This window comes from Momordica charantia (genome assembly GCF_013281855.1).
Source record: "Momordica charantia cultivar OHB3-1 chromosome 9 unlocalized genomic scaffold, Mcharantia_2.0 BLBB01000009.1, whole genome shotgun sequence".
NCBI classification, from domain to species: domain Eukaryota; kingdom Viridiplantae; phylum Streptophyta; class Magnoliopsida; order Cucurbitales; family Cucurbitaceae; genus Momordica; species Momordica charantia.
The window spans coordinates 3,303,206-3,318,087 of record NW_028275167.1 but is presented as its reverse complement, the minus strand read 5'-3'; the positions used below and the strand labels follow the sequence as shown (position 1 = coordinate 3,318,087).

Here is a 14,882-nt window from a genome sequence, read left to right as displayed (position 1 = left end):
AATTATATACCATATATTGATAAGTATCAAATATTTTCATTTTGGTTCAAATGAAAATCTTTTGTTAAAAAAATATTAGTTCCACCTATTTTTTTTAGTACAACATGTGGGGGTGGGGGATCGAACTCACGAGATCGTGATTGGAGGTATATGCCAATTACCGCTAAACTATGCTCGCTTTGACAGTATAATCCATTAGTTCCATGCTACAAGTGGAAAGAAGAACTTTAAGTTAATTTGATGAGTGGATACCATAAAAATGAATAATAAATATTTATTTATATCCGTGTGATGTCTTAACCAACTTACATCCATCTAAATCTTACTTAGTCGAAACAATGTAACTTTTTCTAACGAATGGATCGATTAGATACAAAATCGAGAGTTATCTGTTAAATAAAAATAACTACTTTGTCAAGCATCAAACTAGAAGATATTTCGGTGGGGACGAAAGATATTCTTCGAATGAGGGAAAATGGGCCCACCATAAACCATTCGCAAATTCTAAAGTTCTAAACCCTAAACTAAAAGCTGAGAGAAAAAAATTGATTTCGCCGGCCTCGTATATGCGCCTTCTATCTTCTCTGCTATTATCCTCATCGGCTTTTGTTGGTCACCATTTCAGGATCATCCTCACCCTCCCCCTTCACTTCCACAATTTCCCGCGTTCAGTATCCATGGATTCCTCCGAAGGATCGCTGCGAAATGCCCTATCTCAGAAGCAGTCAGCTGTGGAAGCTCAAGGCAACGCGGTCCGCGCCCTCAAGGCTTCCGGTGCTGCCAAGCCGGAGATTGACGCGGCTATTGAAGCTTTGAATGCCTTGAAGCTCGACAAGGCTTCGATTGAGAAGCAGCTGCAGGCGGTTGTTTCTGGTGCTGGCGGCGATGGCGGCCTCAACAGGGAGTCTTTCCGTCAAGCTGTGGTTAACACTCTTGAGAGGCGCCTGTTTTACATTCCGTCGTTTAAGATTTACCGTGGGGTTGCTGGATTGTACGATTATGGTCCTCCGGGTTGCGCCGTCAAGTCGAATGTCCTTGCATTTTGGCGTCAGGTATACAAATTTAACTTGATATTGCGTTGATTATTCGTAATCGTTTTGTCGGAATTTGATTCTGAATTGTTATGAAGTGGATTCGACCCGTTGTTACTGCATGTATGGAATCGTGTTCAATAGTAACCAAACAGACTGTCTTAAAGGGGTTTTCTTTTCTTTCTTTTTGCAGCATTTTGTTCTTGAGGAGAATATGTTGGAAGTTGACTGCCCTTGTGTGACGCCAGAAGTTGTCCTGAAAGCATCTGGTCACGTGGATAAGTTCACCGACCTTATGGTCAAGGATGAGAAAACTGGGACCTGCTACCGTGCAGACCACTTGCTCAAGGATTATTGTAATGAAAAACTTCAGAAAGATCTTAGCATATCCGCTGAAAAGGCTGCAGAATTAAAGCATGTTCTCGCCGTTTTGGATGATCTTTCTTCTGAACAGCTGGGTGCAAAAATTAAGGAATATGGTATTACAGCTCCGGATACCAAGAATCCACTATCTGATCCTTATCCATTTAACTTAATGTTTCAAACATCCATAGGCCCATCGGGCTTGCTCCCTGGGTGAGTGTTTAATCCAAATTTACTTTCATTTTCATGAACTTCATTTCCTAATCAGTATGTTGTAAGAAGTTTTCTGTTGAAGTTATGACTCTTTGCCATTTAATTCATCATTTAAATATATATATATATATATATATATATATATATATATATATATATATATATATAGAAGAGAAAATGGTTGACTTTTTCTTCTCATGCCATGCCACCTTTTACATTAATTTGTTCTTATGTGACTCTTGTTCAATGCTATAAGTTATGTGATTAACTTAGATGTGAAAATATGTAAATGCTGCAGGTACATGCGCCCTGAAACAGCACAAGGCATATTTGTCAACTTCAAAGATTTGTATTATTACAATGGAAATAAACTGCCCTTTGCTGCAGCACAAATTGGTCAAGCTTTCAGAAATGAGGTTTTTTTTTACATTCTTAATCATATTTACGCATTACAAATGAGATTGTAGTATTGGAAGAATGGCCTGTATTTTAGTTTGTTTTGCATTTCCATGTCTTCTACTTAGTGGTTCTTTTGTGACTGTTGCTTCTGAAATGATTTTCTTGCTAGCACTTGTCCGAAGCTGATCTGTTTTGTTCCCTTTCCTGTAATCTCAATTCCCAGTCTATCTGTTTTACTACAGATATCTCCTCGTCAAGGGCTTCTTAGAGTTCGTGAATTCACACTAGCAGAGATCGAGCACTTTGTTGATCCCGAAGACAAATCTCATCCGAAATTTGCTGATGTTTCGAATTTGGAGTTTTTGATGTTTCCAAGGGAGGAGCAAATGTCTGGCAAATCTGCAAGAAAAATTCAATTGGGTGAAGCTGTTGCAAAGGTTTGTGTATTGACTATATCTACCTCCCTCCTTCTCACCACCGTGTCTCCTGTACCTCTTTTACTAGGTTGACATGTCACATTGTGATGCAGGGAACTGTAAATAATGAAACTCTAGGCTACTTCATTGGGAGAGTATATCTTTTCCTAACTCGCCTTGGCATAGACAAAGATCGTTTGCGTTTCCGTCAGCACCTTGCAAATGAAATGGCTCATTATGCAGCCGACTGTTGGGATGCTGAGATTGAATGTTCTTATGGTTGGATTGAATGTGTTGGTATTGCTGATAGATCTGCATATGATTTACACGCTCACTCGGTATGAATATGCCCAGAGCTTATCTTTTCCAAGTAATCGTAATTCCAGATTATATCTTTGATTTGATGGAAGAAATTTCAAAACTAGTTTAATCTTAAGAGTTTCCAGATTATGTCTTTGATTTGATGGGAGAAATTTCAAAACTAGTTTAATTTTAAGAGTTTCCAGATTATGTCTTTGATTTGATGGAAGAAATTTCAAAACTAGTTTAATTTTAAGAGTTTCCAGATTATGTCTTTGATTTGATGGAAGAAATTTCAAAACTAGTTTAATTTTAAGAGTTTAGTTAACTGTTCTATTGTTTGGTAGGAATTTATAAGATGGAAGTGTTTTATAGTTTCAGGTTGCATGTTAGACTAGACTCTCATGTTTTTCTTTTTCATCTCCTTTTAATAGGAAAAAAGCGGTGTTCCTCTTGTAGCACATGAGAAATTTGCAGAACCGAGAGAAGTTGAGGTACTGCTCGTCCTTGTTTTATCATTTGAGATTTGTAAGTGTCATGACAAAAAAGAATCTGTTTTAATGCTTTACTCATGAAATTAAATTCCAGAAATTGGTCATCGCTCCTGTTAAGAAAGAACTTGGCCTTGCATTCAAGGGAAGCCAAAAGAATGTGGTTGAAGCTTTGGAGGTAAATTATGGAATTTGTTCTGCCCGGGTTCTTATTTCATCTGTCACTTATCGAAAAACTGAAGTGGTTGTATTGCATTTTATTTTAGGCAATGAAGGAGAAGGAGGCTTTAGAAATGAAGGCAACTCTAGAATCCAATGGAGAGGTGGAGTTCTATGTCTGCACACTGGGGAAAAATGTCTTGATAAAGAAGAGCATGGTTGCAATTTCCAAGGAGAAAAAGAAGGAACATCAGCGGGTTTTCACACCATCTGTGATTGAGCCTTCTTTTGGTATTGGACGAATTATCTATTGCCTCTTTGAACACTCTTACTACTTGAGACCAAGCAAAGCTGGGGATGAGCAGTTAAATGTATTTAGATTTCCACCCCTTGTGGCACCTATCAAGTGCACGGTTTTCCCTCTTGTTCAGAATCAACAGTACGAGCAGGTTGCCAAAGTCATTTCGAAGTCGTTAACTGTAGCTGGTATTTCTCACAAAATTGACATTACAGGTATATGAACGAACTTTTAACTTTGTTTTGTTTTTCTTCTGGTGTAAAATTGACTTAAGTTCTAAGAAGTTGACTGACAGGTGAATGGAGGCTTGGAGATGAAATGCAAGAATTTCATGCTATATAAAATTGAAGCAACTATATTGATGCATATAATCATAAATTTAGATGAATCTAAGGGTTTTAGTATAACAAGTGGTGGTGGGTATTCAAACTTACAACCTCATGGTTGGAGATAGATGCCAATACCGTTGAGTTAAGCTCATGTTGGTGTATTATAAAAAAAATTATTGATTACCATTCTGTTTGTGAAAATCACTTCTCTTTTTATTGATAATGTTTGGTAAATTAGAAAACTAATTTTACGAAAGTTTAAAATCACTTTAAATTGATTTTCAAGGTATCAGCCAGTGATTTTGGAAAAGCAATTATACTTAAATCTTTTTTTACAATTCTACTGTCACTCCCAAACACCTTATATTGGTTTCTTCATAGTTTCTTTGACATGCTCTTTATTTTTTTAAAACTATTTGAATTCTTAGCAAAATTTTAAAACAAAAACAAGGTTATAGGACTACTTTTTAGTATTTTCAAAAAATTGTCTTAAATTTTGGAAACATTTTTAAGCACATGTTGAAACAAATAACAAAGCAAAGAAACACGAAGGTGGAACACAAAGGTAGAAGCGCTGCTAAAGTAGAAGTAGTTATAAGCTTAATTTTTAAAAAGGATAACAGAAAACAAAATTTTATCAAAAGGACCTTAATTCTGTGACAGATTTCTGTTCGATATTGAGGATGAATGATAATATTGTACTGTAGGTTTCTTGGTGGTTCATTTGTTACTTCCATTTTCTGTTTAAAACCATGGTTCTCATCTCATACTGATTATGTTTGTCATTTGCTATAAAAAATGTTAACAGGTACCTCAATAGGAAAACGATATGCACGAACAGATGAACTCGGTGTACCTTTTGCAATCACCGTCGATTCAGCATCTTCTGTGACGATTCGAGAGAGGGATAGCAAATTTCAAATTCGTGTCAACGTGGAAGAGGCAGCCTCGGTTGTGAAAGACGTTACCGATGGCCTTAGGACATGGGACGATGTATGGGCCTCATTTCCCCACCATGTCTCTGCATCTGCGGAAGATTGAATCAACTACATTTAGCAGGTTCTCCAGTTGAGTTTTTTTGCCATACATATCCATTTGGAAGAAACAGCATTGGGTGCATTTTTGTAGTTGATTGAAAAATCCTTCTTTTAATCTACAAAAGCATTTACTATGGATTATACCTGAAGATTCTCAATCTTGATGAAGGAGCAATTTTTACTGTGTTTAATCTAATGTAACACAGGCAGCTATTGCCGCTACTTGACAAACCTACAGCTTTAGCTGCTGGATCATTGTGCAAGTTACTTGAATTGAACATGTAAATCTTCCAAAGTGTGCCTTTTGGGGTTGAAATTTGGTAGGTTACTGTTTGATTTGATATTTTTTTAGTTTAACAACTGGGGAGTTGAGAATTGAGCTATTAACATTTGGTAGATAATAGGTACGTTATTCATTGAGCTAGGCTCGAAGGAGCAGTTTGATTCTATTTAAGGTTCCATTTTTAAACCAATATGTGGTTCGGTATTGGTTTCATGAATTTCTTTATTAAAAAAAAATCTCTATGATTTTTATTTTTTCCTTTTCTTTTGTGTGTGGCAATCATGCCTGCTAAGATTTATTGTTCACCTCCTATATTTCTTGACATCGTCACTGCCTATGCGGCAAAAATAGACAAATGCATAATATCTATTGTTTCTAAAGAGAGATATATTTGTTCTTATATTATTTAATTTAGTAATCAAGAGATGTTTTATGACAATAACCTCTACATAGATCAACTGATTAAGAATTAAGTTTGCTTTTTCGTTAAGAATTAAGTTTGCCTTTTCTTTTTTCTTTCTGATATATTAGTTTCGTTTGGATGGAGAATCAAGTCAATACTAAAAAAATACTACGGCCACATTCTTCAACTCAAGATATTTTTTTTTTCTTGTTAAACTTCATAGCTCATCCGAACCAAATATTTGATTGATTTTTTGAGCTCTCACAGAAAGAGAAAAAAAATAGTTTATTAATCAATTATTTATTGATATGACTTTGAAATGTTAGTCAAATTGCAGAAAAATTAAAATATTACTTCTCCTATCTCCTAATTCTTAATTTCACTAGAATTTAAAAAATAGATTAACACCAAGACCAACATAATTTAATGTGAATTAACTTTGAAAGATTCAATTAGTTAAGTTTTTACGTTTGTCTTTAACATTCTGCTTTCCCAAACCAAGGGCAGAGCAACACTCTATGGGCAAGTACGCTAAAAAGACCAAAAAGCCACTGCAACGTCACGACAAAACAAGCGAGAAGCAAGGACATAACAGGAAAAATAAGACAATTACACATTTACCCCTCACACGTGGCATTACGGAAGCTTAATTCCTACGGAAAGAGTTCAATTAAAGCGCCCAAAAAGCACCACTTAACCAATCCTCTCTCACATGCAGTTTTAACATCCCGTCTTCAATGGCGACCAAAACCGCTCCCTCCTCCGCCTCCGCCTCCCGCCTCTGCCTCTGTGCTCCGACCACCCATCCCGGCTCTTTCCGGTGCAGCCTCCACCGCCGTCCGCGTAAGGCCTCAGACAAATCCAAGGCCGCAGCCGCGAGCGGCGGCGTCGATTGGAACAAGACCGATCTCGTTAAGGCGTTTCTGATGCAGATCATCAAACCGTCGAGTCACGATCTCCAGAGGAGGAGGAATTTCCAGCCGAAACCCTCCCGATTCTGTAATGTCGGCTCCGGTGGATTGGCGGTTTCTTGATTTGGATCGTCAATCGCGTACGTAGTTAAGTGATCTTGATTAATTAGCGATCGTTTTCTCTTGTGTGTCTGTTTCTCCGAGGAAATTTTTTGTGCGTTGTACAGGGGAATCGAGAGCGATTGCGCCTTCACTTCTTTTTATGACGTGGTGGACGATGAATTCGCTTGTCGAATCGTAGAGTTTCTCTTTTTTGATCTTCAATTAATTTATTTAACTTTTAGGTTAGGATTATCTGAGACTGATCAGTTATTTTGTTTCTGTGTTGATTGAACTTAATTTTGTTTTTGTACATAATCAGCGAACGTCTCTTCTAAATAGTGAGCACGATTTGGCGTTCTTTTTCACTGGCAAGACGATGCTAGTCAATTTGAGTCTTGAATTTGACAAAATTTTGATGTTCTAAAACTTGTACTACTTCCATCTCTTCATTTTTCTTCATTTTTATTGGTACGTACAAGAGTTAGAAAGGTCATTATGCTCATTTCATTTCTTCTTTCTTTTAACATTGATGATTCAAAGTTGTTGAATGACGTTTTGATGTGATGCTGAGTCTCATGGGTATTTTGAATACTTAAATTTGATATATTGACTAGCCTCAAAAAAGGAAAAAAAAAAAAGTGTGGCCAAACATTATACCTAGACGCTATGTTTTAGTTAAACATTGTTTAATAATATCATAAATATCAAATCATGCAATGTTTAAAATCATCCTTTTTTATACAGATTTGTTATTTCTAAATATTCATTTTTTACTTATTTATACATTATTTTTCTACTAAGGAAAAATGTTACGAAAATTGGATGAAATTATTATTATTATTATGTCATGGTGAATATGTACATTATTTTGTCAATAAATAACATAAGAGAAAATTTGGTTTAAATCATTCGATTTTGGTTCATTTTAATCAATTTACTTTCAGGGTATATATTTCATTTTAGCTTTCTTTGACTTTTGAATTATCCATTTTGATTCATAAATTTTGAAAATCAATTTACTTTCAGGGTATATATTTCATTTTAGCTTTCTTTGACTTTTGAATTATCCATTTTGATTCATAAATTTTGAAAAGTGATTATTTTGGTCTCTTCATTTTAATTTTATATAATTTTTTTCTATTATAGTTTTAACATATACACTACCTACTAAATTTCTTCATTTTAATTTTATCTATTTTTTTATTATAGTTTTAATATATACACTACTTACTAAATTTACTAAATTTCTTGAAACTTAGCCATAAAAATAGTTTTTTTTTTTGTTGTGCAAGAAATTTATATTAATTTTTTTAAAATAAGAATCAAATCATTTATAAAAATACACATATTAAAAGTATACAAATTAAAATAAATAAAAGCACAAAGTACAAAGATATTAGTAAAAGTAAAATACTTGCTCCTTATTGCATCAATCTTCTTCTCATCACCATCGAATATTTGACGAGAAATGCAAATATTGAAAATTTGAGAACAAGATTTAATCCTTATTGATAAATAGTCAAGTATTTTTCATTAATAAATAGATCAAAATAAAGTATTTTAATCAGAAAATTATAAATTTTAAGGTATTCTTCATTAGTAAATAGAGCAAAATAAAGTATTTTAAGCAGAAAATTATAAATTTTAAAGTATTTTTTATTAGTAAATAGAGCAAAATAAAGTATTTTAACCAGAAAATTATAATAATTTTAATTGTCGGGTAAAAATTACGGACTAGATTTTGAGGAAATTTTGCTCGGGTCAAATCCTTTGCCGCGCCGCCTCAAGTAGCCGAAATTTTTCCCGATCTCCCTCCACCAGTGCCATAGTTTTTTGTTTTTTTGACGAGTAATCGGCGAAGAAAGCCGCTTCTTTCTCCAAATTTTCTGTGGTGAGGGTTACAGCGCCGCCCACTATGTTCGATGATACGCCGTCTTCTTTTTCACTTCCGCCGCATCTCCACTCTCCCAATAACGCAGGACAACCCCAAATCGTCAATCGTTTTCCAATGCAACAAATCAATCCTACAACTCACCAAACTCGGCCGACTCGCCGAGGCGCGACACGTCTTCGACTCAATGTCTCACCGGGATTCAGTCTCGTGGAACTCGATGATCGCTGGGTATGCGCAGAATGGACTTCTACACGTAGCGCAAGTGCTTTTCGATGCGTTTGGAGGGAAGAATGTGAGAACGTGGACGATTTTGCTGACGGGGTATGCGAGACATGGGCTTATACGCGAAGCTGGGATGATTTTTGAATCGATGCCGGAGCGGAATATTGTTTCTTGGAATGCAATGATCAGTGGGTATGTGCGAACTGGTGATTTGAGGACTGCGCGGAAGCTGTTCGACGAAATGCCCGAAAGAAATGTTGTGTCGTGGAATCAGATTATTACTGGGTATTGTCACTCCGGAATGGTTATTGAGGCTCGCGAGCTTTTTGATCGGATGGAGGAGCGGAATTCTGTATCGTGGATGGTTATGATATCTGGGTATGTAGAGATTGGTGAGTATCGGGAAGCGTGGCATCTGTTTTCTAGGATGTCGAGGAGTGGGGCGAGGCCTGATCAAGCAATATTTGTGGTTGCTTTCTCAACAGTTACTTGGTTGGATAATTTGGAGTTGCTCGAGAGTTTGAGAACAATGGCTGTAAAGACTGGATATGAGAGTGACGTTCTTGTGGGGACAGCGACTCTTAACGCTTATACAATGAATGGATGTTTAGAGCCTGCATATCGGTTCTTTGAGACAATGCCGGAGAAGAATGAATATTCGTGGACGACAATGATCTCAGCTTTCTCTCAGTGTGACAGACTAAATGACGCTATTGCATTGTATGAGAGAACATCTGAGAAAAGTGTTGCTGTTCAAACAGTGATTATCACTGCCTTTGCACAGAAGGGAAGGATTCAAGAGGCCAGAAATAAGTTTGAGGAGATTGTGAATCCAAATGTGGTTGCTTGGAATGCTATGGTTGCTGCATATGCGCACAATGGTATGCTTGATGAAGCGAAGGATACTTTTTTGAGAATGCCTGTGCGAAATGCCGTTTCCTGGGCCGCAATGATTGCGGGGCTTGCACAAAATGGACAAAGCATCGACGCTTTGGAGTTGTTTGCAGAACTCCACAGATCAGGTACTGTACCAAATCATTCAAGCTTCACTAGTGCTCTCTTTGCTTGTTCAAATATTGGATTTGTAAAGGTTGGCAGGCAGATTCACTCCCTCTCGATCAAAATGAGGTGCCAGTTTAATTTATTTGTGGGGAATGGATTGATCTCAATGTATGCAAAATGTAAGGGCATAAATGATGCTCCTCTGTTATTTAACACGATGAAAAATAAAGATACTGTATCTTGGAACTGTCTCATCAGCGGGTTTGTGGAGAACTGCATGTTGGATGAAGCACGGAAGATTTTTGAAGGGATGCCAGAACGTGATGTTGTGTCTTGGACTACCATTATATCAGGTTATGAGCAAACGGGCCATGAGGACGTTGCATTCATGTTGTTCCATGACATGCTTACTGTGGGGACGAAGCCAAACGAATCAACCATTTCCTCCCTTCTCTCTGCCTGTGCATCCCTCTGTACTACCAAGCTTGGGGAACAGATTCATGCATTGACATACAAACTTGGGCTAAATTCTTGTCTGTTTGTGTGTAATGCTCTCATAACAATGTATTTCAAGTGTGGCAGTCTAGAAGGCCTTTCAGTTTTCAAAGAGATGAGCAGTCGAGACACGGTTACTTGGAATGCAGTGTTAGTTGGTTGCGCACAGAATGGACTGGGGAAGGATGCCATTGCGATTTTCAAACAGATGGAAGCTGCAGGAGTTTTGCCCAATGAAATTACTTTCATTGGTGTTCTGAGTGCCTGTAGCCATACTGGATTAGTAGATGAAGGCTGGAAGTATTTTAGTTTCATGAATGATCATGGAATTACCCCATCAGTTAAGCACTATACATGCTTGGTTGAACTCCTTGGCCGGGCTGGAAAGCTTTCGGATGCCGAAGCTCTCATCGAAAACATGCCGGTAAATCAGGATTGTGTTATTTGGGAGGCACTCCTTGGCGCTTGTAGGATCCATGGTAATTTAGAACTTGCTAAAAAAGTTGCAGGAAGGCTACTTAACATGGGAACTGGCAGACCTGGAACCTATGTTATATTATCTAATGTCTACGCGTGCAAAGGCCAGTGGGAGAAGGTTGCAGAAGTCAGAAAAACGATGATAAACAAGGGGGTCACAAAAGAACCAGGAATTAGTTGGATTCAGATTAAGGGCAGGGTACACTTTTTTCTTACCAAGGACGATTCTCACGATGAAATCGGAGAGATTCATTCGTGCTTGAAGGCGTTGTTAAAACGTCTTACCACGGCTGGTTATGTGCCAGATACAAATTTTGTGCTTCATGATGTGGGAGACGAACAAAAACAAGATGAGCTTCTATATCATGGTGAGAAGCTTGCTGTTGCTTATGGGATCTTGTGCACGCCAAATGCGATGCCGATTAGAATCATGAAGAATCTTCGGATTTGTGGAGACTGTCATTCCTTCATGAAATTTGTCTCTCAAGTCACACAACGAAAGATCATCATAAGAGATGGGAATAGGTTCCACCATTTTCGTGATGGTTTATGTAACTGCGGGGATTACTGGTAAGTTGGATGTACAGAAGATGGAAATCCAAATTTAACTAGTGCCTTCAAACTCATTCTTTTATACCATTCTTGTATTTAACGGGGGTTTCGACAACGAGTTGATTGACAGATAAATGGAAGTTTCAACTCTGAGGAACAACCCTTTGCTATATTCTAATGCATCATGAATGTCAAAAAGCATACCTATGGTGAAGTTTTTGAGATACGGACTGAGGAAAACAACACCACACAGAAGAATTTGAGTCTTTTTATTTTCAATGTAATGTGCTTTCTGTATTGATAGAAGATCAGATTGTAAACCATATACATTTCAAATTGTATGATCAGAAAGAGTTTGCATTGAATAAAATTAAATTTACCTCCGAAGTGCTGAATCTTTCTCATTGTCCTTAAATGGGGATTCCATGAGTTGAAACATTGACCAGATAGAACTTAATTCCTTCCTATTTAAAAATGGACTTTTATAAGAGAGATTCAATACTGCAAAATTGCAGCAGCTTAATACAATGGCAAAACAATATCAACTTCTAGGTACAGAGTATATTATTGAAGAAAAAATTGACAGGGTTCCCCCTCACTAAATTATCTATGCAGTGCAGCTCGAGGGTAAGATGCAATACCCGAACGAGTTTTCTCCTGCAAAAGCTGATAACATAACTCCTTAGATAGTCCCATAATTCTCGAGCTATGCTGCCGCAAAACGAAACTATCCTTCTCATACCTCAAGTGATGTAATTTGCATATTAGTTCTCGAACTATGCAGGCGCCGCGCGCAAAGACATCACCAGATAAATCTAGCTCCTAACGTGAATTGACGAGTATTAAACAAAAGAATCTACTTTCGAATTACTTCGAAAACGGTTACTAGGACTGATTTCTCAAGCTGTAAATATTTCCAATCAGTCCAACAACACCAACAATGACAGCCAGCCCTAACATCAACCATGATAGGATCCTTTCTGTAGCATTCAAACTTCCCTGGCCACTCTGCTTGCTTAGCTTTAATGCAACAATTGATGGAAAAATGAAGCCCAGTGACACTGCTGTTGTTGCCCCTGTAAATTTGAAGGCCGTCCAGATGTTGGGAATCATGGTAGAACCAATATAAATCAGTGCCAATAACACGACTGTCAAGGCGAGAGACCTCTTCCTACTCTCTGGAAGGGGTGCCGATCCCTCAAATATCAAGGTGTCGACGGTCTGCCGTAAGGAGAAATGGATAACTGGAAAAACAAGAACTAAATGAAGAATGTAACCAATTCGAACAATGTAATTCAGCGCGGAGCTGAATCGAATTCCTAGGTCCCTATCAAAATTTGTCAGCACATCAGGCTCTGTATCCCGTCCAAAGAGTAAATAACCAGATATGGCAGTCAAAGCATAAACTACAATGCAGATCACAGTTGTGATCCTCCCCACCGCATTCATCTTCTGGGGAGACCTTGCTTCGAGCTCATTGTATATGGGCGGGACATTGAAATGACAGACATACGCATTGGTCATGATTGGAACCACCACAAGGAGATCTAAGATTGCCTGCTTGGATCCGAAATCGGGACTCATTCTCGGAGGCTCGATCAGTCCTTCTACAAGTTTAATTGACGCTATAGCACAAGCAACAATAACAAAGACAACTGCGAGAGCTACCGATGCAGCAGACGTCAAGCTCAAAGAGTCAATCTTGTTGAGGGCACAAAGGGGAGCTAGAAAAACTACCAACACAGCCAGAATCAGAAGCTTCCTATGGTCCCAGAAGCCATGCCCCAACCACTGATCAAAAACCCCAATATGATGAACAGAACCAGACATAACATCACCCATAATAATCAAATAAACAACCAATACACCAGCATTGTTCACAATTATACAGATTTCAGTCAGAACCCTCATGGATTTCCCAAATGCACACTGAACAACCTCCCCATACGACGAAGACTTGGAAATAACCAAAAATCTCACTAGCAATTCAACACTAAACTCAGACAAGATCCCAATCAAAACTATCATAACACACCCGAGAACCACACCAAGAACTTTCATGGTGGCAGGAAGAGCCATGATCCCGGCTCCAATAATCGAGGTCGTAAGATTAAAAACAGCCCCAGAAATGTGGGATCCGCCTCGAGCCTCCCCAGTGATGAGGGGATGGCTATCGACATCAAAATCAACATCATCGAAGAGATCATCCTTGCCATTGCCGTTGCCATCGACATATACATTCAATCTCTTGGATCCTACCAAACCTTCCTCGTCGAGGAAATAATCGGCACTCTTCGGGGCGGGCGATCTGGGGGTTTGGGATTGCAATTCTACATATCTGGTTCTACTATCCATTTCGATGCATAAACATTAGAAAATTTATGCAACAACACAGATCAAGGAAGAAAACAGCGTTGACATTTGCCAACCCAAGGAGGAAAACAATTGAGAAATTGATTAAAGAAAGGATAAAAACTTACTCCAACAAGAAAGGAATTGAATGGAAACTCCCCCTTTTTGCGATAAAATCAAACGGAAAATACCTAAATCTCAGGGTCAACGGTCTGTCGCCGTCTGTTTCCCGTCGTTGGCTGATCAAAATTGAAGAACGACGACAATCAAATTTTGAGGATCTGATCTGAGGGCTCTCTTAATTGTTATCAACAACAAATCGCCTTCAACATTTATTATATATAGTCGTAAATCAAAACAAAAAAAAACATTTAATATATAGTCTGATTTGGACTGTTAATCTGGAGAATGACGTGGCACGATCTTACTGGCTTTTATCCCCTCAAAGATATTGATGTATGATGAGATCCAAACTAATTCTTTTACTTTACCATTATTTTTTAATTCAACTAATGCATGAAAATTCAAACTTTTAATACATGGAAAATCGAACTTTCAATTTTAGAGTTTTGATCAACATTAACCTTTTTTTTTTAATTCAATTCAATGATATTACTAATTCAGCTACGTTAAAATTATTGATTTAACAGAAAATAACAATGAAAATGAAAAAATTATCTCATTAACCAACATTTTTTAGTGACATCATGAAATTTGAATCATTCCATCTGAATCATTCTCTCTCACAGTTATATATCATACGTCAATTAGGGATGGCAACAGGGCGGACGGGACGGGGGCAATCCCCATCCCCACCCCGTTGAGGATTTTTTCGCCCATCCGCGACCTCGTCCCCGAAATTTTGGGGGCGGGGATGGGTTCCCTTTTGTAATTTTTAAATTTAATTTAAAAATTTTTAATTAATTTTTGTTATTATTGGTATAAAAAGTGAACAAAAAGTTGCTAAATGAGGGGTTAACTTGCGTTTTTTTAAAAAAATTAAAAAGTATTTATAAAATTAATATATATTAATATTATTATATAAAACAATAGAAATAGTAATAAAAAATTAAACGGGGCGGGGGACCGATCCCTGTCTCCGCCCCCCATCCCCGTCGGGGAACCCGATTGGGATCCCCGATTTGACCCCGTC

At 37.6% G+C, this 14,882-nt stretch overlaps 3 protein-coding genes and 1 pseudogene across 3 annotated transcripts; 3 read left to right on the top strand and 1 right to left on the bottom strand.

The window, feature by feature from the left end:
- The first annotated feature begins 514 nt into the window (after nucleotides 1-514).
- LOC111017072 (glycyl-tRNA synthetase / glycine-tRNA ligase) lies at nucleotides 515-5,352 on the top strand. Its single transcript, XM_022292732.2, has 9 exons — nucleotides 515-1,052; nucleotides 1,225-1,607; nucleotides 1,906-2,023; nucleotides 2,249-2,443; nucleotides 2,536-2,760; nucleotides 3,157-3,216; nucleotides 3,311-3,391; nucleotides 3,480-3,885; nucleotides 4,808-5,352. The coding sequence occupies exons 1-9, from the start codon at nucleotides 567-569 to the stop codon at nucleotides 5,038-5,040; spliced, it is 2,187 nt and encodes a 728-aa protein (XP_022148424.1). The 5' UTR covers nucleotides 515-566; the 3' UTR covers nucleotides 5,041-5,352.
- A 1,107-nt stretch (nucleotides 5,353-6,459) lies between these two features.
- Nucleotides 6,460-6,756, top strand: LOC111019381 (uncharacterized). The gene has a single exon (XM_022295762.2). The coding sequence runs from the start codon at nucleotides 6,460-6,462 to the stop codon at nucleotides 6,754-6,756; it is 297 nt and encodes a 98-aa protein (XP_022151454.1).
- A 1,641-nt stretch (nucleotides 6,757-8,397) lies between these two features.
- Nucleotides 8,398-11,764, top strand: LOC111017187 (pentatricopeptide repeat-containing protein ELI1, chloroplastic pseudogene; annotated as a pseudogene).
- Nucleotides 11,765-11,815: 51 nt separating this feature from the next.
- On the bottom strand, nucleotides 11,816-14,569 carry LOC111017197 (Transmembrane amino acid transporter family protein). The gene is made up of 3 exons (XM_088116966.1): nucleotides 14,492-14,569; nucleotides 13,858-14,024; nucleotides 11,816-13,724 (listed from the first exon to the last, which is right to left on the bottom strand). The coding sequence occupies exons 1-3, from the start codon at nucleotides 14,567-14,569 to the stop codon at nucleotides 12,263-12,265; spliced, it is 1,707 nt and encodes a 568-aa protein (XP_087973092.1). The 3' UTR covers nucleotides 11,816-12,262.
- Between the last annotated feature and the right edge of the window lie 313 nt (nucleotides 14,570-14,882).